The sequence below is a fragment of the Crotalus tigris genome, unplaced genomic scaffold (genome assembly GCF_016545835.1).
Source record: "Crotalus tigris isolate CLP2741 ecotype Arizona unplaced genomic scaffold, ASM1654583v1 scf7180000017611.44802233496:7321179, whole genome shotgun sequence".
Lineage (NCBI taxonomy): Eukaryota > Metazoa > Chordata > Lepidosauria > Squamata > Viperidae > Crotalus > Crotalus tigris.
The window spans coordinates 6,479,675-6,505,818 of NW_024096511.1; the positions used below are offsets into that span (position 1 = coordinate 6,479,675).

A 26,144-nucleotide genomic window follows, 5' to 3' on the forward strand; every position below is an offset into this window, starting at 1 on the left:
GAATTTGTTATTGGTAAAGATTTAAACAGGTATAAGGGAATTTTAATGTTTTAAGTTATGTTTATGGGATCTACTATTATTATTATTTTTAAGAGAAGCTAATTTGTTTAATTAAACGTATTTAGATTTGATTGCGGGAGAATTAAGATTTACAAACTTTTTGGAATTACCTTTAAGAGGTTTATGGATAAGAGAAGGAATGTGTTTACTGTGGAGGAATTTGTTATTGGTAAAGATTTAAACAGGTATAAGGGAATTTTAATGTTTTAAGTTATGTTTATGGGATCTACTATTATTATTATTTTTAAGAGAAGCTAATTTGTTTAATTAAACGTATTTAGATTTGTTTAGGATTTATATGTTTTTTAAGTTTTTTCTTTTCTTGATAGGAGAGAAGATTATGGAGATTGAATGAAAATTTTAGATAAGAAGTTTAAATATAAGTATTTAGTTTAACTATTCAAAAGAGTATCCAGTCTTAATGGTATAATGAATGTTTATATGCTTATTTTTGTGCTCTAGAGTAAAGAAAGAGGGAGATTAGATCTTATATTGTAGGTATGGATATTTAAAGAAAGTAATGTTTAAATTTGTGTTTTGGGGATTCTATATAGAATGATGGATAATAATATAAGTACAATACTAGAAAATGTTAAAAGTATATTATAATGTGTGTTTAATGTTTGCAACTATTATGTTTTAGAGAAGATAATTTGTTTAATTTAAGGTATTTAGATTTGTTTAGGATTTATATGTGTTTTAAGTTTTTTTTCTATTTTTTATTTTCTTTGAAAATTTTAATTAAGCCTGTACTCAGCTCTGGGAAGGTTGAGGGAGGGTATGGGAGGGTGGGGGTTTGGGGAAGGGATTTGTTTTGTAAAATTTAAAAACTTTCAATAAAAAAAAAAGAATTGTGGCTCTTGATCCTGACCAAAAATAATGAAACTGCAAACAACCATTAAAATTGAGAGCATCTTTAGAAGCTGTAACTAAAGTGACAGTACATATACTATCCTTATTACCACTGGTATTGATATAACCAGGCAGAGACTTAATTATAAGTTATATATTTCTTGGAATTTTCAAGTACTAACCACTATTTTATATACATTTCATTATTGTATTATAGGTCGATGTAATGTTCCATTCATATCGCTGTTACTGATGTGACATTTATTGCTGGAACCAACTAGTGTTTTTTTTCTGTTAGAAATATCTGTTCTGTTGTCATTCAGGTGGCATTTTTGTAAATATACTGGTATGTATGCACTGGTGATAATGGGTAAAAGATGAACTGTCTTATTCTAAGGAACTTGCATTGAGAGTTACTACATGGTGGATATCTAGACTATATAGAATTGAAACATTTGGCAAGTGCAGACAAAAGTTATTTTGGGCTAAGAAGACCCTAACCCAGCAAGTGCCTAAGGCTGATGTATTTGTTGGTTTTTAAATAAAGAAATTAGGGCAATTCAAGTTTAAAAAAAGCCTGAGCAATATAACTCTTCCCAAAGAAAAGCCACTGCAGTAGTTGAATATACAGCTCAAATTCAGAATACAGACGCTTCTAGGAGTCAAGAGTATTTCATAGACATTGACCTACTAGTAAAGTTTCCAAAGGCATCTTGTTGCCAACTACATAACAGCACAGGTTTTTTTAGCCACAAAAATACAGGAAGATAAGATACACATTCTAACACACAATAGTTTCCCCAGTACCACAAAAAAGGTTTTCAAAAATCTCACCAAGGCAACTACTCCCACCCCAAATTAAAAACAAAAAAGAACAAAATCCAGAAAGATCTTATATGCTGCAGGTTTTCAGGGTTGTTGTTGTTTTTTTAAAAAAAGTTCACTTACATAAGGTTTTCAACTGGAATTAGTTATAAAAGAGTAAACATTGTTAATACTTATGCAGTTGGCCTCTGTTGATAAGAAATATGCAGATATCTCTGTTATTAGTAAAAGACGTAGGTTAGAATCATTTATAAAAGCACCTAGAGTGCATTCACTAAAACAGTGGGGTTAAGGAGCACTGAGTTTGCGCTTTCTTTAGTTATTGTTTAGTAAAAATTCTTTTTCCTGGCTTTTCCCAGCTCCCAAAGTGTCCAGTTCTTTTAAAATACATGCAGGTAATTTGAAACCAAGTATTCTGGAAGCTTAATCATAAAGCACTTTTTTCTGATAGATTATTTTTTTAGTACAGTCATCTCCAGAAAGGTGGGAGCGTTGTCTATTACCTGACACAGCTTTATAACTTTTGTTTAGAATTCATGAACAGTATGACTGATCCTAAAGGAAGTGATTTCAGAGAGTTCTCATCAAAGTTCTCAGTGTGTGACTCAGGATGGGTTAAGGCAAGCATATATTAAACAGCCTTTAGGGCAAACAACTTCCTGTCTACTGACTTCAGCTTCAACTTTATCTAAAGATCTTTAATCTGTATGGACTAAGAAGACATGGCTCCAGACAGAGTACAAAAGAGCCTCAAATAGTTAAAAGACATGAGATTGTTTCATAAATCAGAGGCAGGTGCAGAAGGTAGATAGTGCCCAGGAGATGGCACCACTGTTTTTTTTTTTAAACCTTCTGTGAGGAACTTGTAAAATCAAAGTTGGGAGGGACTGGATCTTGTGCACTTCTGCCAGTACTAGCTAGACAGAGAGGCCCTTGTCTCTGAGTGTTCTATTATATATTGAAACAGAAAAGTTAGGTCTTCTTTCATTCTTCCGCAACCTGCAGGAGGCTGTGCAAGAAGTAGATCTTTGTCCAGTCTTTCATCCCCAGGACAGATTTAGCTTGTGTCTACTTAGACCTAGAAAGAAAGAGAAAAAGAAGGTATTTTTTTGTCACAAATATAATTTATACCTCATCAGTTCCCTTTGAGCAGCAGCATGAGCCTAGTTCATGGTCCTTCTCCAAAATTATCCTTAGTCCATTTTTGCATCTACTTGAAAGTTTTTATTTAAACTACAATTAAACTCAGTACAAAACAAAAAAATGCCACACCAGTTATTATTATAGAATATTAGAACAATTCAAAGTTAACTGAAATAATAAACAGGTATTTTGGCTTGACCCTGGAAGTCCAATTGTCTTTTCTATATGAATAACACCCGATATTCTTGGTAGTGTATCACTACATGATATATGATACACATGTATACTATTGCATACATTATTCACCTTAACATTTTCCTACCAGTATAACCAATTGCAACAATCTGAAAGCTGAAGAGATGGGAGAGGGTCCCTGAGACTGTGGTCTTTTTCCATTTCATGCTTCTATTTAATAGTTGATTGGCTTTTCTAGAGGCATTTTCCTGTTAAGGGGAGAGGGAATCATAAGAGTTAAGAATTTCTCTAAATCTAGTATTTACTTCCCAATTTACAAGTCTTAGCAGAAACTCCTCCATAGGACCAAAGGTGAAAGCAGCTGGAATTCTATTTCAACACTGTTTAGATGGCCTTAGATTTTTGATTCCATTTTATAATCAGCACATAGCAGTTAGAGTTGTCTCTATTTTCTTCATGTTATCTGGGCACTGTGAGTGATAAGGTGATAACTATTATCTGTTTCTCAATGGAACAATAGGATCAAATCTCACTGAACTATAGAAGGGGATATGATACAAGTGGCATTTGTTTTGGCTCTTAGGGACATAGTGGATTATAATCAAAACAATGACACTCTAAAGCTTTCTCTTCTAGTTTAGAGAAGAAGCACAGCAAAATGAAGACAGGGAAATGTGATAGCAAAATGCAGTAGGGCAATGCAGTCTTTAAAGGCTTTGGAATTTGGGCAGCATAAAAAGTTTAATAATACATGCATAAATACATTCCATAGATTACAAATGATCGAATTAATGTAAAAGGTCTAAATCTTCACTGATCCCAGTGAGTGAATCCCAATATGGTTTAGATGGTTCATAGGATCTAAACTTCCTTCATCTAAACTCTAAAGGATTCACTTAATGAAGTAAATTATATGCTATTGGGTTTGTGGCTCCATATAGATGAGAGAACATGCATGACTGGAATACCTCACACAATTATATACCAAAACCTTCAATAGTGGCGAGCTATTATTGAGCAATTCTTCCAATACAACCAGCATCTGATTCCTTTCCTTTCCTTTCCTTTCTTTCCCACCTCTTTTCTGTCAACTCAACTGTATCTCTTCTGTAAGGATTTCCTAGATTCATAGAGTATATTTTCTATTACATAACTCAAACTTTAGTTGGCACTAATTTTTAATCTATTGATAAAAATCCATTTCTGAGAATCAGAAACAAAGCCAAAGTTTTGCTTTCTTGTTGACATGCCAAAGCCTCACAGAATATAATCACTGCAGTATTCTATGTTATATTCAGGTTGGTTATTTATATTTATTACGCTACATTTAGACCGCTTATTTATCATAAATCAGGACATAAGAGAATTTTGCTTAAGATGTGCTTGACTGTGTCAACTGAAGCAGAAGCCTCAGCCTCTTAATAAATGAAAGGAAAACAATTTCCAAGCACTTCTAGTTCTCTCTAAATCTTCTCTGCCCTTCCCCTATTCTTTCTCTTCTCCCTTAATAGATGATTAGGAGAAAAAAGAAATAACATACTTTTGAGGGTTTTTACTAATTATTGGAGGCAAATAATTTATGATGTCTTTTTGGACCATTAGAATTAGAGATGACCTACCTACATTATTCACTAACAGTGATTTTGTTTAAGCTGGATCACCAAGCACAGATGGTTCAACAGCTAAGGTAGTCCCTAGCCTCAGCAGTTTTAGTCCTTCCTTGCCTTGTGTCCTTTAGAGACCTTCTAGAGGAATGAAGGTACTGGACAGGACTATTACCACTTTGTTTTGCAAAATAAAGTAAAACTTGAGGAGTAAAAGAGAGGAATAAAAGAGGCAAGTGATCCTGCTTAGTATAAGTAAAATTATAGACTACATGTGGAGCAAGTGGATGGGAGGTTAATCTGTCAAGAAAAGGTACTAAGCCTGAGGCACCACAACTCCGTGACCAGTAACACGTAGCACTTTTTTTTACTTTCTGAAATGTTGACAAATGTATAGGATTAACATAAACTGAGTATCCAAAAGCACCCATCATCTGAAACATGATATCCTTTCTTGGTCTTCCTAATCCCAGGATTATTACTTCTACTAAACTACTACTAGATAGTCATTTCTCATCAAACTCTTACGTTGTGGAGAAAAAAAATAACATAGATATGGAATAGGAGACAGATAATTTTTGTTAGACAATATATCACAACAAAATAGCCCAGAAACATGTTGCAGTCATTGCTATGTTTGTTTTAAACCATGGTTTATATAATTATCATTTTAAAATCCTGGTTTGCTGAATAAGAGGCAGATGGATTTACATGACACTAACCCATAAACAATGGTTTACAGCAGCAGTGACTGAGTTTACACATTGCACTAGTCAAAATACACATCATATGGTGTGAATCCATTTACTTTAGAAAAGGATATTGAATATTGAATATTTGAGAAAATAGGAGCTGTGGTGGCATGTGATGGGTGAGATGGTACAAATTTCACTATGTAGATAGCTGCTGTATCAGAGCACATCAACTATAAATCTTCCAATTTATTTGAAGCAAATTTGCTTTTTTGAGAAGAAAGGTCCTCGTTTATATCAGGAAGTTCTGCAGAAACAAGAGAGCTGGACTACCTGCTTCTTCTCAATGTCAGTTGGCTTGTAAGAATTTGCCAGACTGTGACAACATGTCTTCTGTTGCTTTACTAGAAATATTATGCTGAATTTACCAACACCGTCAATGAGAAAGCAGTTTAAAAATGAAACAGAGTTTGAAATGTTCTTTCTGTGCTCCCTGTCTCAGCTATACATTTCAAAATTTATGTTGGCTCCTCCAGCCCTACAGATTCATGTTTTTTCCAGCAAGGCTTAATAAGCTCTGTAAATACAAACAGCTACTCTCTAAGCAGAGAACATAAAAAGAATGGAACAATCTCTCAGCTGGGAGGCTCCATCTGTTCATGGCAAGTTATACTACCTAAAAGAAGAAATACAATCAGAGTAGAGTTTTGTTAGGTGTAACGGTAGTCCTCAACTTAAGACTGCAATCGAGCCCAACATTTTTGTTGCTAAGTGAGACAGTTGTTAAATGAGTTTTGCCCCATTTTATGACCTTTCTTATCTTTTTGTTAAGTGAATCACAAATTAGTAACAAGATTGTTAAGTGCATCTGGCTATCCCATTGACTTTGCTTGTCAGAAGTTGCAAGAGGTGATCACATGACCCGGGAGCACTGCAACTGTCCTAAATATGAACCAATTGCCAAGCATCTGAATTTTGATCATGTGACCATGAGGTTGCTGCTACAATTGTAAGTGTGAAAAATGGTCATAAGTCACTTTTTAAAGTGCCGTTGTAACTTTGAACGGTCACTAAACGAATGAGGACTTGTATAACATTTCAACAACAACAAAAGAGGAGAGAGTAAAACATTATTCTGGGCACATGCAATTGAAAAACTTTATGATAAAGCCACAGAATTTCCCAGCCACAGCCATGATAGGACCATGTGCTGCTGTTTGCGGCTCTCACGACTACCCACACAGAAGCTGCTGAAAACATTAAGAAAAAGTCACATGTAGTATTTAATCTTTGGAAAGCAGCTTATTAAATAGGCAGACCAATTCCATGCTAACATTGTATACTGAAACGAAACGGCACAGACAGTGGTGGGATTCAGCTGGTTTGCACCACTTTGGCAGAACTGGTAGCTAATTTTTTGTTGCCCAGGCCCAGAATAGACTTCCGGAAGAGGCATCCACATAGGAACCAGTTGTTCACATATTAGAATCCCACCACTGGGCACAGAGATACTGTATTCAATGCCCCTAAAATCTGGGATTCCCTAGGTCAGGGGTTCTCAACCTTGGCAACTTTAAGACTTGTGGACTTCAACTCCCAGAATTCCTCAGCCAGCTTTGCAGAAAACTGTTCAAGGCTTGGATCTTCCTCAGCCTGCTGCTTTCAATAAAACTGACTCAGCCCCTAAACTTAGGAGATTGTTGCATTATCAGAACCACAAAACAGTCACATCCTCTTGCATACAAATGCATATTCATATGTTCTCCAACCACTATATGGACAAGCTGAACTCAACAGTAGGAGCAGGGAATGGAGAACACTTCACACAATGTAGTAAGCTGATTGTCCATAAAGAAGGCCAGTTGATTTCAGTACAATGGCCACATTAATTTCTTCCTGATGAAGCAGATTTGATTAATGACAATCAAAGTTTGACTCGCCTAACAAATCTGTCACCATTATATTCTACCTTTCAGTGCTTTTATGCCAAGCCAAAGGACAAAATGTTGCATACTAGAAAAGTAACAATTTATTGTGAGTATATTGTGAACTAACATTATTCAGGTATCACTGAATAATTTTCTTTGAATTACAATAAGTAATTTTTCTTTAGCTTTTTAGTATGTCTCCAGCATTCCACTGAAAAACATAAATGTAGATACTTACAAATACATTGGTTGTAGCTGTAAATGCGACGTCTTCTGTGGGCCTTGATAGCCGTAAGAGTCAAATCCACCTATGAAATCAACTGAAAAAGGAAGGTATTTCTTTCATTGCTGACATCATTCTTTGAAGAGCTAAGTACCGTGACTTTAAAACAACCTTAAACAAAGACTACATCGGCCAGCAGCTTCTCTTCCTATCTTCAGGCAGGCACCAGTCACAGATTTATTAGTATTTATCTGTATAATAAAAATAATTACACATCGCTTCTGCTGCCAGCGAGCAGTCCGCCTAGGTGGTGTGTGTAAATTGCTCATTTGCTGAAGCTGCAAACAGTGCAAAAACCATTCCTTTGCAACTTTCAAATGTTTTAGCTAGTTGTGGTTATTGTATTATATATTTGCTTTCACACTGTGATTCTCTGAAAAAGACATGTAAGAAGGTGGACAATGCTTTTGAAAAAAATAAAAGGCTTCAGCCTGGGAGGAAAGGAGGGAAAGATAGAAAGAGGAAAAAAAGAGAAAAAAATCACGATTGTAATGATCCATGGGGAAAAAGCCAAAATCTGCAATGAGATGAGAACTTATTAGCATCAACCAAAAAAAAAAAAAAAAAAAATGACTTAAAAAGCATTTTGATTTTGATTTCTCCAAAACTTTTAAACAGGCAAGGAAATAGGGAAAAGAAAAAAAAAGTTCATGCATTTAGACTATAAGGTCAGTAGAATAAAATCCCAAAACATACACCCATATTAACTGTATTGATAAATATTAATGCTAACAAATACTTTATATAAAATTGCTATTTTTCTCACATCTAAAACCAAATATATTTAGTTCAGCCTATCTCTTTTCAGAGATAATTTGGTCTAGCATCAAGGAATCTCCATATGTTGATTGGTATTAAAGACTGTATAGACCAGTGGTTCTCAACCTTTTTAATGCCGTGACCCCCAACTGGTCGTAAGTCGAGGACTACTCAACCGTTTGTAAGTCGAGGACTACTCAACTGGTGCAGCACCGTTTGCAGAATGGGACTTTTGGCGGGCTCAGCAGGGCAGAGACAGCCTGGACAATTCCTATTGGCTTTTGAAAGCCAATAGAATTAGACTCTATTCAAGAGAGTCTATTCTATTGGCTTTCAAAAGCCAATAGAATAAAAGGGAGTAGCACAGCTAAGGAAAAGGGGGGAAAAATGGCGGACTGCGTTGTTTGGCGACCCCCGTGAAATGGTCGTTCGACCCCAAATGGGGTCCCGACCCACAGGTTGAGAACCACTGGTATAGACTGAATATAGGGAACCTCTGGTCTTTCAGAAGTGGCTTTCAGAACCTCAATTCCCAGAATTTTTGCATGTTGGCCAAATATCATACAGAACTGAGAGACCAGTTTGTGAAGGAGATTCCCAAGGAGACATGCCTAACCTTACATTTTCTTTGACCCAGCACAATAAGTTAACACATTTTGTATAGTAACTGTATGGATAACCCTGCTAAATTGCAATTTTATCTCACAAATTATTTTAATATTTATTGTAACAATAAAATCACCATTATGCTCAGTTTGCACTACAGATATGCAATCAAATCACTTCCCTTAGCTTGACTTGGTCCTCCTTTCAGGCACTTTGCTTTGGATAACTCTGAATATTCCAAAACATCACACATTCCCCGATCTGATGGCACTAAATAGCACAGGGCCATAGAATCGTGCCCAATATCAATAAACCACATTATAGTACCATGTACTCAGTCTTGTCAGTCTTTTCATAGAGTCCAGCCTGAAATAAATTTTTATTTTGACGTCTTGAACATATTCCCAATTGTTGTTCTTACCACTAGGCATTTTAGCTTGGAAGAGCCTAAAAAGCTGCAAAAAGTTTCATCAGCTCCTTTCTAATAACACAGATATAAAATAAATACCAACAGATGCTCTCACTCCTAAACTGATTTATCAAAACTTCTTTAGAATTTTGCTTTGTATCTTGAAAAATAATCATCCAATATCACTACTAATTAAGCTTCTCCTTTCAGAAAAAGCATAAAAGTGCTAAGATATCTTCTCACTATAAAACATCAAAGGCTTAGAAATACTTTTAAAAGAAGGAATTATATTAAATCTCACGAAGCCCCCAAATCTATATGCTTATCTGGAAGTAAGCTTGATTGATGATTTCACTGAGGGTTTAGTTCTCTTTACACTAGAATGCAGCAAATATTAATTAGGAAATAGAAGATTCAAACATGCTAGTACCTGGATATATAAATTGCCCTTAACTACATTTCACATGCAAAAGGTGATGCATGAACATAATATAATCAACTTCTTACAGTTCCCCTAGATTTTCCTAGCACTGTTTCTTCCTATTTGCGAATCATAAAACCTTAATTATAAAGGGAAATGGAGAATAGCATGCAATCACTATTTTTGCTCAGCCTCATTCCTGCTTTGGGGAATGTTGTGTTGGCAAGCCAACATAATTTGATTCTCTTATCTAGATTTGCCTCTTATTTCTGTTAAACATTCTCAAGCATAGTCCTGAAACTTTCTGAGCTGGTGAGCCCTTCTGGAATTTTGAAAACCTGAGGGCTCTTTCACAAAATGGCTGGTTTCAGGACATGCATGCACAGAATGACAGCCATGAGGATGTAAAGAAAGGTCTGATTCAGGATGATGCTATCTGTCAGCCCCTCTATCTCTCCCTCCCTTCTGCAGGATGCTCCAAATTATCTCAGCTTAGATTTGTTCTTTTCCTAGTCTGGTGAACATATTTCTAAGCAAAGAACTGGGTTGTAGCCATCCATCTTTTACAATTTTTCAAATAAAATAAAATAAAATTCCCTTGCAAATGTGATGCCAGAAACTAGCAGAAAAAAATCGTGTGAAGAGAGAATCTAGTAGCACCAAAAGAAATGCTCAATAGACCTTGGCACTTCTGGTGTCACGTAGGCAATTTTTATGTCTTTTAACTACTCAGAATTACAGGGAGTTGGGCAGCATAACAACAACAGCAACAACAACATAATACTATCCAGTTCTAAATTATGCATGCACTAATTTAGCAGCTTACTAAAGCATCTCGATGATTTGAAGCAGCTATGGTTCTTAGCAGTAACATTAAATTTTACACTTGGCTAGCAACTGAACTATACAACTTTACTTTGTAACTTGATTTAAAAAAATGTATCTGAAATTTCAGCGGAATAGAATTATACAAGCAAAGCATCAGATGTAAAACCTTTAGAGCTAATATAGGTAGACTTCACTTAATAACCACAATTGGGACTAGCACTTGGCCACTAGGTGACATGGGCATTAAGTGAAATGTCATGTGATCTTACCTGTCTTATGACATCAGTTCCATTACTGTCGTTAATGGAACATATTCTATTGCCTACAAACATTAAGCACATCACATGACCGAGGCTTACAACTTACTGCCAGATTCTCCGTTGAGTGTCAGAAGTTGGCTGTGAAGCTCATAATCACATGATTGTGGGACACTGCAATGCTTTTAAGGGCCAGTCATAAAGCTACATTTTTAGTGTGGCCTTAAGACCGAATAGTTGCTTACAGGTCAGTTGTTAATCAAGGTCTACCTGTAATTCTTAGTAGGGATGTGAATAACCTTTCAAAATGGTACTTTGAAACATGTAAGAAATTCAGCCTCTGCTTGGATTACTAAGGCAGCCACACATTTTTCCAGGCTTGCACAGTTACTTAGGAGGCTTCTTCCTGCTGTCTCTGCATACTTGATTTGACAAAGGGATTGTATATGTCAACATATGTATACTGTGGAGACAGTTGTGAAGAGCTTTTGAAACAGCCACTTGCGTCTGAAAAAGACATAGCTGCTTCCATGATTCAAAGATGGGTGCTTTGCTTGTGCTACTGTTGGACTTTTACAAAGCATCTCATTAAAATCCTTTGCAAAGATGTAATATTTAGTACCCTCAAAATGGGGAGATGCATGGGTGGCACCAAGGCCTTTTTTTCCTACCACAGGTGTGCAAATGCTTCCCAGACAATGAAAGGAAGAAATCTGAAATAGCAACCTAATCTCTGGTGACTTTCACAGACCAGAGTTTTTGGACAAGAGAAGATGGAAAGCTAGTTCAGAGCTGTTTTATTTCTCTGATCCTCTTGGATAAGAACAGCAGGAAGCCTTTGCATCTTGTAACAACAAAGAAATTGCTGGGTTGAACTGTGAATTTTCTCCCTACATTGCTCACTTTGCAATCCAAAACAGCAAGAGACAATGGAAAAAGGGCAGTAGGGCACTTTAAAAATCTATCTGTCCACTTTTAGACAAAACGATATATAAAAAACACCAGCCACTGTGATGTAAAGCCTGGAATGATATTAGGGAGGCAGGAAGAAAAGGAATTGTCCTCTCCCTGCCTTCACTGGTGTAGACAGAGCATACCCAATAGATATTCATACTAAGCACTACATCAATCATGGTGTGAGAAGTCTATTGCAATTCCATTTGTAGGATCCAGAGGAAAAGCAATTAGTGTGTAGCTCTAGGATTTTGTAGCCTTCCATCTGGAAAAATCCCATATTAGGTTGAAGTGAAGGATTAGCTGTTTTCTGGTTAGGGGATGAAACACCCATTCCATACAGGTTAAATAAATAAAAATATTGTTTGATTGCAAATATATTTCATTTGTTGTAATGACTATTAAGCATCTATGCATTTTTACAGGAATTCTTATTAAGCCACCCATCCTAAAACTTGTATACATTTTCTCAGATACACAGAATTAATTTGTTATAATCCTGTGTCAGCTAATTCAGATAAATGGTGAGAGTGATGGAAATAAGGCTGGAACTAAAGAGATGAACCCCCCCCCCCAATGTAAGAAAATAAACAACCTCAAAGGACTTATTTAGAGTGTATCTATCAATGTGTTTTACTAAATTATATCTCTAAAAGACTCAAACAAATATCAAGCTACGTATTCTATTACAGGGCCCTTGTGGCTTTTGTATACTTTGCAATGGCCTATTTTAAAAGCAGAATCTTTTCATCTTTCAGATGGAGAAAAGGATGAATTCGCATTACTAGTTCCTGTAACTGATGATTTCATTTAAGAAATGTAGCCACTGCAATTTTTTTCACTTGATTTTAGATCAAATGGAAATATTCTGACTGTAATGGCTGAATTAGACTGGAAAATGTTATATAATTACATCTGTTAAAGGTGCCGGAACTCACACATTTCATACAACCTGCCTTGCCTACCCTACAAGGTTCCATCCAAAAAAGGTGCCGGAACTCCATTCTGGGCATTCTATGACAAAAAAAAAAAAAAAAGCCCTGTCTGTTATACCAAATAGAGAATATTTTTGTTCAACAAAAAGTTATGTCTAAAGCTGACTGAAAAGATGCCTAAAGCATCTAATAATAATAATAATAATAATAATAATAATAGCAACAATGGTAGAAAAAACTAAAAGTGGATGTGACTAACCATTGGCATGAGGTTAGGTTTGAATCTACATAGTGGCAGTAACAGTGACAAAGCACCAATTCTTCCTTGTCCTTATTGCATCTGCAGTTTCCATCAGCAGCTCTGTTGGGAAAGGTGAGAAAAGCTAGGCTCTTACAGACATGCCAGGTGATCTTCCAACTGAAATTGCCCTTATCCACTCAGGTCTGGATAGAGTCTACCGTGCTGAATGAGACAATGTCTTACACGGTAATGTGGGATTCCTTGAGTTGTGGAGACTAAAGATGTCATTAGGGCATTTTGTGTTTTGAAGGCTATAGGCTTCCTGTTTCCTGAGGGGTATCAGGCAGGAAATGAATGTTTGGGTCTGGGACACTGTCAACACTTCACTAGGCATTATTATATGATTTCATGATACAACAATGTCATCAGTAATGGTGGCATAATGCCACCAGCACTAAAGGTTGAGTGGCCCCTCTTGCTGATTCCTTTCATGAACCCAGTCGTAACTGATAACTTCTGCCCAGACTCCAACTTTCTAGGCAAGCTTGTTGAGAAGATAGAATAAGAAGCCACAGAAGTTGTTAGAGGAAATGGATGATCTGGATTTTATTTATCAGGATTCATACTTGTTCATGGGACAGAAGTGGCAATGGTTGGGAGTGCACCCCTTTGGCTCTACTAGATCTCCTTGTAGCATTCAATACCAGTAACCCTAGTTTCTCTTTGCAATTGAAAGTTGGAGGCATCAGCTTGTGATAGTTTCACTCCTATCTGAATGGGAAGTTACAGTTTGTCTCATGGAAAAAAGTGGTGATCCAGTTCTTAAGAAATCTTACATAGAATTCCCCATGGCTCAATATTCACATTATCTAACATGTACATGGAACTGCTGGAGGAGGTGATCTGTTGGTTTGGGATGAGGTGTTATCAATATGTAGGCAATTGTCACAGTGGCTCAGATTCAAAGTCAGAGAAAGAGACCAACAAGTGCCAAGAGACTATGAGTAGTCAGCTCCAAAGTCACTCAGACAGTCATCTGAGCAGGTAGAGGAGATGGGACTGGCCAGCACCCAGCAGACATACAGCAATTGTCCTTATTGTCCAAAGATGAAGGTGTGGAATTACCATCACCTTCCAACACAAGAACTTTGGTGGGCTGCAAAGTTAGTAGAGCAAAGGTACTCTGCAAGACTGCTTGTGAGGAAAGAGTCTCGCCTTGCTAAACAACACTACAGCAGCAAACTCAACTCCTTCTGTTGATGATAACTGCCCATTAATTCCCAATCAGTGCGCCTTGGCTCTTAAACCTCACAACCCTGACTTTGAAAGTGGACCAGCTGCCAAACCTTCTACAAACTCTAACTCTCAGACTACACTTGATTACTCTTCTGGTCACCTTTTGATTTTGAAATTCTGTAAGCCAAATTTGTTGAACCTTGGGGGGGGGACTTTTTTCTAATTGCACGTGTGTGCATGTTTAGTAAAGTGTACAAGCTATTTCTTTGTGCATTTGTGTGTGCTTGGCCTGGAACAGGACAATAACATTTAGTTATACATTGGTACTCTGGACGAAGCCAGAGATATTGTGAAAGTCTTGAACTAGTGCATGGAAGCTATAAAGTTCTGGATGATAACTAAACATGGCCAGTTTAAATCCTTACAAGACAAAGTTGCTGTTTGTCATTGGACATCTAGATGATGAAGTAATAACAGTTTCAATATTTATTCAAAAGAATTGTGTTTCCCTAGAAAAGATTGGTTCATGATGTGAAATTCTAGGATGTCTTCATGCCAGAGACTCATGCCCTTGGAGATGTGGACACTGATTGAACCAGAATAATACAATAAATACATGACTTTACAATTCTTCACTGTGCAGCACTAGATAATATCAAGCCTTGCCTGGTCAATACAGAATCCACCTATCCAGTTCAGATGTTAGTTTTATACATTACATGTTCCTCAAACGAGCTGCCTCCAGCAAATATGACCAGGTGATATACTGATATAGATTGTATATACTGTTGTGAAATGCATCAATCTTACAGGTTGTATGGCATACTCTATGGCCGTGGTGGCGAACCTATGACACACGTGCCACAGCTGGCACGCAGAGCCCTCTCTGTGGGCACACGCACCGTTGCCCCAGTCATAGGCCTTCAGCTGGGTTTTATAAAAGCTTTTCGCTTTAGGCCTTCGCCACCATGTGCAAAAAAAAAAGGTTCAATCAATCAATCAATCAATCAATTTCAACTTCTTGCGGGAAAAAAAAGACTTCACAAAGTTGGAATTGATTGATTGAACCCAGTCTGCCAGTACCACCGAAGCCATGCCCACCCAATGGGTCATGCCCACCCGGCACCCGACGATACATAAGTGGGTTTTGGGTTGCAGTTTGGGCACTCGGTCTCTAAAAGATTCGCCATCACTGCTCTAAGGTATAGTCAGCATTCCAGGTCCACAACCTTTCTGTAATTGGCTGATAGACGTGGCCATTGAAATACAATGTACCACAGAGTGTGGTATGCAATGCTCTATCTTTGATGTCCATGTGGGGAAAACATTAAGAACATGTCCTAAATATCCACCTCTGTATAATACTTAAAAGACTTAAGAGGCACACATTTACAGTGAAGATTATTATAGCAATAACCACATAACTGAACTTTCCAACACAACTTAAGAATGCTTAACAGACTGCGACGGAATGTAATTTCACCTAATTTGTCAGAGAATGTTTGTGTTTGTATCAGCATCAACGGGAAAATGCTTATCCTTAGTTCTTTTTTATTCTTTTTTCTTCAGAGATCTCTCTTAGATCTGAACTAGTTCAAATCTGGTGACAAATTGAACAATGCTAGATAAATGTACAGTAACAAGAGCCTATAGAAAATAGCCAAAGTTTTTCATTCCCATTTCTCTTCATATACCAAATGTGAAGAAATGCAAATACCCCTTGTGAAAAATAAACAGAGACCTAAGCACCACACTTTACATATAGTTTTGGAACACAAGACCAAAACCATTTCCCCAACATTTAATATCTAAAGTTTGAGCGAGAGAGATACCTACACTCATTTGGTTTGCTCATACATGCATTGCTATCCCTTTATAAAATTCAGAATTTTATTGTCTCATAAAATCCGGTGGCATGAACCATTCCCCAAAATAAAAATGCACATAAATAGGATATTCAGTTAATTTACTTGTCTATTTTAGACTTTTTAATAGTGCTTAACTTGCATTATTTGGCTGTACCCATTCTTTCCTATCTTTTCCCTTTTCTTAAGCTAGACAAAGGAAGATGAGGGAGATCGCCAACACCAACTGTTGGGATGTTCAGATGTAAAGATCCAGGTAGACAATACACATAATCAAATTACACCCATGCATATCTGCATCGGTGATCTTGCTTTGCTTATGAACAAAACTGACAGTGAAAAAAATTTGTTAACAGAACAAAACAAACACAAAGTTTTAACTAATGCAGAAAACTTGAAACAACTAGTTACATCCAGCTTATCTGTGAACAAATCACATTGTGGGATTTACTTCCAAAAAGTATATAAAGGATTAGACTGGACACGAGGGTTGTTGTTTTTCTTATGTACCTGTATGCTCACTTTTGAATTTCTATTTTTCTTGTTTAGAAATTTCATCCAGTACATATTCCAATCGAGCTGATTTCAATGGACCTCAAAATACTAGGTATATTTTGTAGAAAGGCTCAAAAAAGCCTTCAGTCTATATCTAGCCAACGTTACACTAGTGACACTAAATCAGTAATTATGTACAGTAATTATGTACACTAAGTCAGTAATTATGTACAGAATGTACTGGAATGTTAAAGTGAAAAGGAAAGTGAGGCAATATTACTGGCAAAAGGTATCTGTGAGACACCAAGGACAATTAACAAAGAGGTTACAGTAGCAGCCAGGTAAGATCTGGCTTGTGAAATAGAACATGAAATAGAAGAAAGCAGCTGTGTGGAAAAAAGCAAACACATGCTTGCAACTGAAAAGACTGTGGAGGGAGAGGCACTATTCACATTTAGAATAATATGGAGAACTAGGAGATGAACAGAGTGGAAGAGCAAGATGCTGTGAATTTTCTGCTTCTTCCTCTTAGGTTGCATGATTAAAAATCAACAAAATTACACACAGAGACAGACAAAATGAAGCAATTCTTCTGAGTCACTGTGGTGAGTTATTATGGTAAAATGATCAGCATATGTCAGGTAGAGTTCTTGAGCTTTAAGTGGAAACAAGATTTCTTCCATTATTGGAGTTTCATCCTGTCAAACATATTTATGCAGACCCCATCCTTTCTGTGACATTTCATATTTGTGAAATACTGTTGGCAAATCCCCTGTTAATATCCAGCCAGCTATTGTACCCAGGCAAGCCTCTGCTTTTAATTCATGAATTTTGAAAGCGTATAAATGTTATGGTTTTAGAAAAGATCTTTCTGGACTTAAATTTATTTATTTATATATATTTATAAATAAATAAATTCCTTTCTCACCCCTATGGGTGGTATGTGTCAGAGGTCCCCAACTTATGGTCTGTGGCCCAGGCCCCAGGAATAGTTGGTGAGCCCCACCCCACTCACGGTAGCATCACTGTGCGGGCACTAGTAGCCCCATTTGCATATGCGCGGGGATGCTAGCACTGCCACCAGTGTCACACTGTTGCCAGCAGCCTCTTTGTGCACATGTGCAGTCCATTTGCACATGTGGACGGATGTCAGCCATGTGCCATGGGTGCATGCACCCCACTTGCACATGTGTATGCATGCTAGCGCCATCATGCACACCCTGTTTGTGCATACATGTGTGGGCCGTGTGCGTACACATTTTCCTACTGCTCCCTTTCCTTCCAGGCCACCAAGCTGAAAAGGTTGGGGAACTCTGCTCTACCTGACAGTTTGAATGGTTGACGGTTCTGTGCAGCTGTTCCTGGCACTCCACTCTTATGGAGACAAAGCATGTGACTGTGGATGCTACAACAATCATATATATATAGAGACAGTTGGCTTTCATATTTGTGTTGTAAACTGCCCGGAGAAGGGCAGGGTAGAAATTTAATAAATAAACAATAAATAATCATCAAAGTTAAGGAAGGTTTGAAAGTTATTGAACTTGTTTGCTATTATGCTGTCAATAGTTTGCTTTAACTCACTTTTACTATTCTTGAACCTCCTTCTTCTTGCATGTCTGTATTCGTGGGATCCTACATATCCTTTGAATCCATACATATTTAAACTTTTTTAAATCGGATTTCCTAAAGTCCAGGATGCACATTTGACTACATTCTATTAGATATTCTTTGGGTTTACTTAATAGAAAGGATGTAGTATATTCAAGGTACTATAGTCTCATGAGACCAGGACTTCAAAATGCTCTTATATTCATCTGCTCACAAACAGCACCTATTAGGTTTTTAGTCAGCTAATAGTGTTAGCATTGCCCAAGTGTTTAGAAAAATAGCCATCTCTTAATCATAAAACCTGAAAGTCAGTGAACAGGGAACAATATAGAATTCATAGGATTCAAAAGAATCTATATTTCCTCCATAAAATTCAGAGAGAGCACTGAGAAATGTAATTTATATTTTCTCTCTCTGAAATCAAATTTCACTTGAACCAGGATATTTCTAGTATCATTTCCATAATAATGTTCCATTTTACATATGAAGCATTCTAAAACTGTGCCTGAAGGATTTTTAAATTGACTGAATACTTCAAATAAACTGAGAAGAGAAAAAAAGGAGAAGAAAAAAAAGAGGCAGGCCATGCCCAATCAGTGCCATTTAGAGCCAGCACAAGCAATGAAATAAATCTCTAATGAAATAAGTTGTGAGTGGAGATTGCTGTAGACATTTTATTTGAAGAGAAATATAGGAAGAAAAGTGGTACAAATGGAGGAAAACTCCAGCAGGAAGATTGGTATTCTGAAAAGTTAAAGCAAGTGTGAATCAACAGCAATCAAATTCCAGATGTTCCACTTTCAGGTAATTCTTTTCTTATGAACTTGGCTGGACAGGACCTCCTGAATATTTTCTATGAAATTGTTCATGGATGTAAGCTATGCCTTGGGATACATATGGGATTTGGAGAGAGCTTAGACTGAATCCTACTCACAAGAAATGTTTGCAAAAGCAACAAAGTCTTTTAAACTTTTAGATTTCAGAGGGAACAGATTGGTTGTTTTGGAAAAGGTTGTCCACCATTACTGCTTTCACCAAGGAACTCTTGGTACATGTTCAAAATGCATTGGAGATCATCCAAGCACAGTTTGAAAGGGCTGCTATTCATCCAGTCAGAGCAGAAATAACATTTTAGATTGGGTAAATTTGATGAGGTTCCAACAGACTTATTTTCACAATGGCTTCTAATAAAAAGTATGCCTAGCTGAAGATTTGTTATGGTTTTGTTAAATTATAAGATGTGATTATTCTAGCCACACTGTCCATAATATACAGTACAATACACTGTGTAGTGTGATGAGGTGTAGTGTGGTATGGCATGGTGTAGTATAGCGTAGTATAATATATAATACAGTACAGTTCAATCTAAGCCAAGGCTCTTCAAACTTGGTCCTTTTATGACTTGTGTACTTCAACTCCCAGTTTGAAGAGCCCTGATCTAAGCTTTTATCTAGAGATCAAGGAGTATATAAGGAATCTCTCTTCATTTTATCATGATAACAATACTGTTGGGCAGTGGTTCTTAATCTTGGCCACTTGAAGATGTGGGACTTCAGATCCAGAATTCCCTGACCGACCATCCACACATTCTCAAGTCACCAAGGCTGAGATACATTCTTTTAAGGTATGGAGTAATCTGGCTTAGAGCAGTGACTAGCCCAAAGCCCCCAATGAATTTCTGTAGTTGAAGATAGGGTTTTCTTGGAGTTAATATATTAACTGTGGCACCACACAATTATTAAAAATATCAAACTAAACTGCCAAACATCCTATGATTAACAACATCCTATATACATCTAAATACATTCACATATCGTGGTATTCCCTTTCAGGGTAAGGAATGTTTTATAAGCTAAAGTAAGCAAGCAATAGCAAGCTAAATAAATTCAAGACATGAAACAAAAGAAGAAAACATACTTAAATCTAGTTATTATCTACATAATTCACAGCAGTTCTCCATATCTTGCAAACCATTCTTTCTTCCATAATGTCCATTCATTACTTCACATATAGTTTTTTGTTCTTTAAACTTTGCATTTCTCTGTTTTTATGGATTTCCTCGACTTTCAAATCATGATTCTCTCAGTCTTCTTCTTCCTCTCAACCCATTAATTGTTCTCCTTATATTTAGTTTATAATTTAATCTTCATTCATTTTCTGAAAGGTACTTTGTTCCTACTAATTTACTTTTATATCAACCTACATTCATTCAACTCCCACTCCTTCTTGACCCTATCTCTTCTTGTATTATCACATACACTTTCTGAGTATCCTATTCCTACTGTATTGACCTTACTCATCCAATTCCCACTTTGATATAAAAAAGTGGGCAGAAAGCATTTAATTTAAATAAATGTTCATTCCCGTAACTGATAATGTATATCCAACTACTTTCCCCCCATTATTTGCATGTCTTAAATTTCTTCTCTGACCTTCCCATCTTTAGTAACACTCTATGAAGGTCCAAAAATATCTACTTGGTTTGATTTATGAATAACTTATAATAATTCATTTCATTTTCCCTATTGCACACAACTATCTTGGTTTTTAAACATTAATTTTCATATATATAATTCTCATTGTAAGACATAATCTATCTAATATTCATTTAGCCAGACATATGGCACCATTTGTGTTTAACATATATTTATGATCAACATCCTTCTAACATCATAAAAAATGTTCCTAATACATTCATTCATGCATCCATCCATCCATTAAACAACCAAGGGGACATCAAACTTCCTAATTTTATTTCTTGCTCAATGTCAGACCATTTACTAAGCATTTAACTTATTCGCATACATTTTTTTTTACTTCTATAACATTTCTGTATGATTTTATTTAGCAGCAAAACAATGCAAAACATTCCGTAATTCAAGCCATTCATTTTATCACATGCTTTTAAAAAAAAATATGCATTCATTCATTCACTCCTTCATATAAACATAATTACAGGCAAAGTTTCTAAAACAACAAAACACAAATTCTTTTAAAGCACTCTGAAGAAGAATGTTTTATGATGCATGTCAAGAAATTGAAGGGTCATAGGAAAGCAGATTTCAGAATTGAACTCATGCCGCAAAAAAAACCCAAAAACAAAACAGAAAGAAAAAAAGAAAAAGAAAGAAAAAACAATGAAAGGAAAAACCTTGTAAGAGTTCCCACAAACTATTTTAAAGGACACTCGAAGCAAAACATTCATAATGATAAAGAAATACATACTCTGGTTTGCTCCAGGGAGCCAGTAGGCCAATCTTCCGCCCATCACCGGGTATTCAGCTGTAAATTTTAGCAGGCCAAAACTCAGGTGAGAGTTTGAGAAAATAGAGATGTGATTTTCTTTAATAGGTAATGTATTTTTTTAAAAAATGGTTCACTGGATACTACTTTAGAAGCTTCTAAACAGTATTAGCCTGTTAAGTTGTCAAAATGCTAGTGGATGAAAAGTGTGAGAAATAAAGCAACATGCAGTGGATAGATGCATCAACCCTAATCCAATACATATATTTTAGGGTGCTCCTAACCGCTAGTCCATAAACTCTGATAATTTCCTTATTTCAAACCATGGTTTGTTTTGGTTAAAATTCTGACTGAACCAGTTCAAGAAATTATTTAGAGGAATAGCAGCAGAATTGAAGGCAGGTTAGGCCGGTTAAAAATGAGTCTTCCAATTTCTATAATTACTGCTTTCAAGATTATTATTTAAAGATTGGCAGAATATAAAATTTTTGTTTTCCCAATATCGGTTGTGATGTGTATTCTTCCAGGAAGGATTCTAGTGGCTTATCTTAATTGTAACTGTCAGTTCAACTATACCAGATTCATGTCTATATATGTGTTTTTAAAAGATGATAACACTTCTATATAATAAGATTATGTAACAGATTAAGGAAAAATCAATAAAATGCAGGTGGTGCCAAGCCTTTTATTGTACTATGATTCGGTAGAATATTAAACTGTTGTTATTAAACAGTACTGAATATTTATTAAGTAGAATCATAGGATAATGATGTGATACTAAATCAGCGGTTCTCAACGTTTGTGTGACGGCGATACCCGCCACACAAACATTATGTGCATGTGCGGCGCGACGTGCATGGGGGCAGCCCCCCATGCGCGGCCCGCATGCATGGCCCCGCCCCCATGTGCAGCCCCCATGTGCAGCCCCGGCCCCGTGCGCGGCGTGCATGTGCGGTGCCGGCCCCGTGCACGGCGCGCATGCCCGGCACCGCCCCCGGAGGGGAGAAAATGACGGATTGCCGCCTTTGGCAATCCCCGAAAAATGGTCGATCGATCATGACCCATAGGTTGAGAACCGCTGTACTAAATAGAAACATTACTTCCTTTAAAGCTTTGTCACTACCTGTATTTATATCTTTATATTTATATCACGGGTGAGAAACAAGCCATGTCACGTGACATGTCGCAATATATTGTGACTTTTTTCACATTGCTGGAGCTGGGCGCAGCCTCCGCATGATGCAACCGGCCCAGAGGCCGGCAGTTTGACACCCCTGATCTATATCAACAATTCCTTGAGGAGGTAGTAACTATTGTTCAGAAATAAAGGGACCAGATAAATGTTGAGGAAAGAGGAACAGATAAATTAATATATAGGAAACTAATTGACAGCACCACTTTCAGAGTGCAATCCCATTTATTAATTGTTTTCATTACACAATTATTGTCTTAGCAATTTCCTTAACATCAGCTTCATTACTTGGGAAGGCAGCAATCCATAGCCAATTTTCTTTTCATGTTGTACTTGTTCACATGTAAATGCAGACCTTTTGTTCAAAATAGTTGCAATTAATAACTTTAAACAAAAGATATGCAAAATCCTTCCACTCAAAGCCATTTATAATCCACTAAAATGAATTGAAATTTCCATTTTGAGCCTAACCTATTTTTTTTTTTTTTTTTACTGATAATAGGACTGAATTCCCAAAAGCACTCCATGCATCTTGATAGTAACATCCTAATTTTCTTTCCTGGTAAATGTTTTAAATAAGACTTTAGCACCCAAGGAAATTAATCTTTAAATTAATTGCATTTATAAAAAGCCACCTCTGCTTTTGTCTTCAGCCTAATTACTTGCTTTAATTTAAACCAGCCTTAGTAGTTGATTTTACTAGCTATCCTTTCAGTTTAGATTACTTGCAGATACAGCTAGCCAATTTCTATCTCTGTATCTGCTTCTATTTGTGATAACATTATAATGATTTTGTTCTGCCTCTACAAGGCCCAAACTGTTAAACTTCTTATGATACTCCAATCTGGGCTTGATACCATTCAGAGCGTAATGGGAAAACTGTTGCTAACTCCATAAACATTTCTGACTTTTTGTTCATTGTTGGGAAGTTTCTTAAACACAGATAATTCACATCATTGTTGTATGCTGTACTGGTGTCGTCATCCATAATTAGCTGAACTGTTAACTGCATCTCTGGTAAACAAACAGGACAATATTTTAATGCATAACTGAATAATTCAGTATAGTTTGCTTTTAAATAAAAAAAATGAGCTGAAGGAAACTATGGAAAATGGCTGGAATGGGAGGGTTTAAGCCACAGCTAACTTTCTGAGAAAGGCAGCTTTCCATGTCAACTTTGTATTAAAGACAGTATCTTGAGCCGATTGCCCACATATATCTAGTACAACATAAGTTCTGCCCTTACAGTTCAAGTCATATAAAATGATGAGCACAAAGGTTTGGGGTTAAGTGCCATTTGTACATACACAATGTCTGAGATTCACAAAGTTATTATGCCATACATTGCTATGCCTAGAGGGATAATTTTTCTTTGAACATCATCTCATGCCAAATTACTCATTTCCCTTTCAAAATGTCTGTGTCTGAAGCCACTCCAACAAGGTCTTTCTTTGAAAAATATTCCCATTCTCAGCCTTTTTTGCTGCCTTGAAGTTGTGGAAAAGTTCTGAAGTTCATGGGCCTTGCACAACAAATCAGATAGCTGTATCTTAGGTCAAGCTAGGGGCTCTAAGAACTGCTTCTGCCACGGCATTCTGTGCCAGCTGTAGCTTCTGCATAATCTTCAAGGGCAGCCCCATGGTAGAGTGCGTTGCAATAATTCAGGCATGAGGAGACTGAGTGCGGAGATTTCTGATCCAGGAAAGGTCACAACTGGCACCCAACATGGAGTTGTGCAAAGGCTGTCCTTGTCATGACTGCCACCTGCTCTCCAGGAGAACCCCCAAGTTGTGACCAATTCTGTCTGTAGTAATGCAGGCCCAGATCTCAAAGCTCCATGCATCCAAAGTCATTTAATCTTGCCAGGGTTCAGTAGAAGCCTATTATCCCCCCATCTAGACCCCTACTGTCTCCAGGTACCATGAGAGGGCAGTGACAACATTACTTGGGTCACTAGGGTGGAGATATAGAGTTGATTATCATCCATGTACTGACAGATGATCTCACCCAGCCGTAGATGTTAAACAGGAGTAGAGAGAGTACTGAGCCCTGTGGCATACCTCAAAGGAGTGGCTGTAGGCTGGATCTCTCACTATCTATCAACACTGATTGGGACCAACTTTGGAGAAAGGAGCCAAACTAGCACAAGACTGCACTGCCCAGCCCCATACCCTGTAGCTGGCTAAAAACATACCAGGGTTGATGGTATCAAGGCTGCTGAGAGATCAAGAAGAGCAAGAAAGATTGTACTACCTCTATCCTGCTTTCACCAGAGATCATCAATGAGTGCAATCAATGTTGTTTCTGTTCCATAACTAGGCCTGAATCCTGACTGGAAGGGATCAAGATAATCCATTTTATGCAGGATCCTCTGAAACTGCCAAGCAATCACCTTTTTACCAAAAGGGAAGGTGGGAAACTGGACAAATATTGTCCAGGTGGGTGGGATTAAGAGATTTTTTTTATGTGACATCTACAGATTTTTTCTTTATTTGACATAACCAAGGACAATGCAAATTAAAAAAAATGGTTGGTATACTTAAGTAAATGTTATTAGGTGATGACTGTGTCAGCTACTTGCACTGATTTGAGAATCTGAAATATTTGGTGAAAAGTTATTGTCAATTTCAACAGGTCTTGGTTCAGTGCTTTTATGTATTATTCAATTTCTCAGCAACTGTATTAATTTGAAAGCTCCTAAACACCAAATGTGTGCATAGTTGGTTCCACACACATATTTATCTTTTGCAATGTTTGATTTCTACTCTTAACTAGCATCCAAACTCATTGTTTCTGGTTTCTTTCATACTCAAAAAAGCTGCCTCATATTTGTTGAAGAGCAGTTTAAAGACTTCATGAAACACTTCCAATCAGCTTTGCTGCATGCATACAATATTTGTTTTCTGCTCAATTGCTTGTCAAAATAAACTTCATTCCAGTAGAATATATGTAGCTCAGAACTGAACTGTGAAGTGCTCTGTCTTGGAGACATTTTATTACCCAACCAGGTAACATCATCAGGGCAAGTGAATGTGGAACTTGCTCCCATTTTATAGTAGGTTACCTACCAGTTTTTGTGGGGGTGTGATTTTCTGTTTAGTAAATAAATTTTCCTGCCCTTTGATGGTCCTGAACTTTTGACTAAAGAGGCAGTCAGGATTTGAAGTTTATCTATATCAGGGGTCTTCAAACTTGGCCCTTTTATGACTTGTGGACTTCAACTCCCAGAATTCCTCAGCCAGTGTGCCTCGCTGTGGAATTCTGGGAGTTGAAATCCACAAGTCATAAAGGGGCCAAGTTTGAAGACCCCTGATCTATATGGATATCTGGGGGCTGGCCTAACAGAATTACAGTTGACTGAACTACTGGAAGATGATGTAGTGAGATGTTTGTCATCATTTTGTACTGTATGCATGGTGATCAATGTTTGTATTGGGACTATGTCTTCATTATCCTACACCCACTGGCACTTTTTATATGCTGGGTGCAAATACGTGTCATTGCTAACAC

General features: G+C 37.0%; 1 protein-coding gene across 3 annotated transcripts in view; it reads right to left on the reverse strand.

Annotated features, from left to right (window-relative positions):
* Positions 1–847: 847 nt before the first annotated feature.
* The window catches only part of NKAIN2 (sodium/potassium transporting ATPase interacting 2), a 533,834-nt gene continuing 508,537 nt past the window's right edge, over positions 848–26,144 (reverse strand). Inside the window, exons 6-8 of one of the 3 annotated variants that reach the window (XM_039325476.1) lie at positions 21,425–21,481; positions 7,538–7,619; positions 848–2,815 (exon numbers count right to left, since the gene is read on the reverse strand). In XM_039325476.1, the coding sequence (XP_039181410.1) occupies positions 2,806–2,815; positions 7,538–7,619; positions 21,425–21,481 (149 nt within the window). In that variant the 3' untranslated portion in view covers positions 848–2,805. Of the gene's footprint in view, positions 2,816–7,533; positions 7,620–21,424; positions 21,482–26,144 lie in introns of those variants that run through there. The other 2 variants (XM_039325494.1, XM_039325485.1) reach the window with 2 other exon arrangements.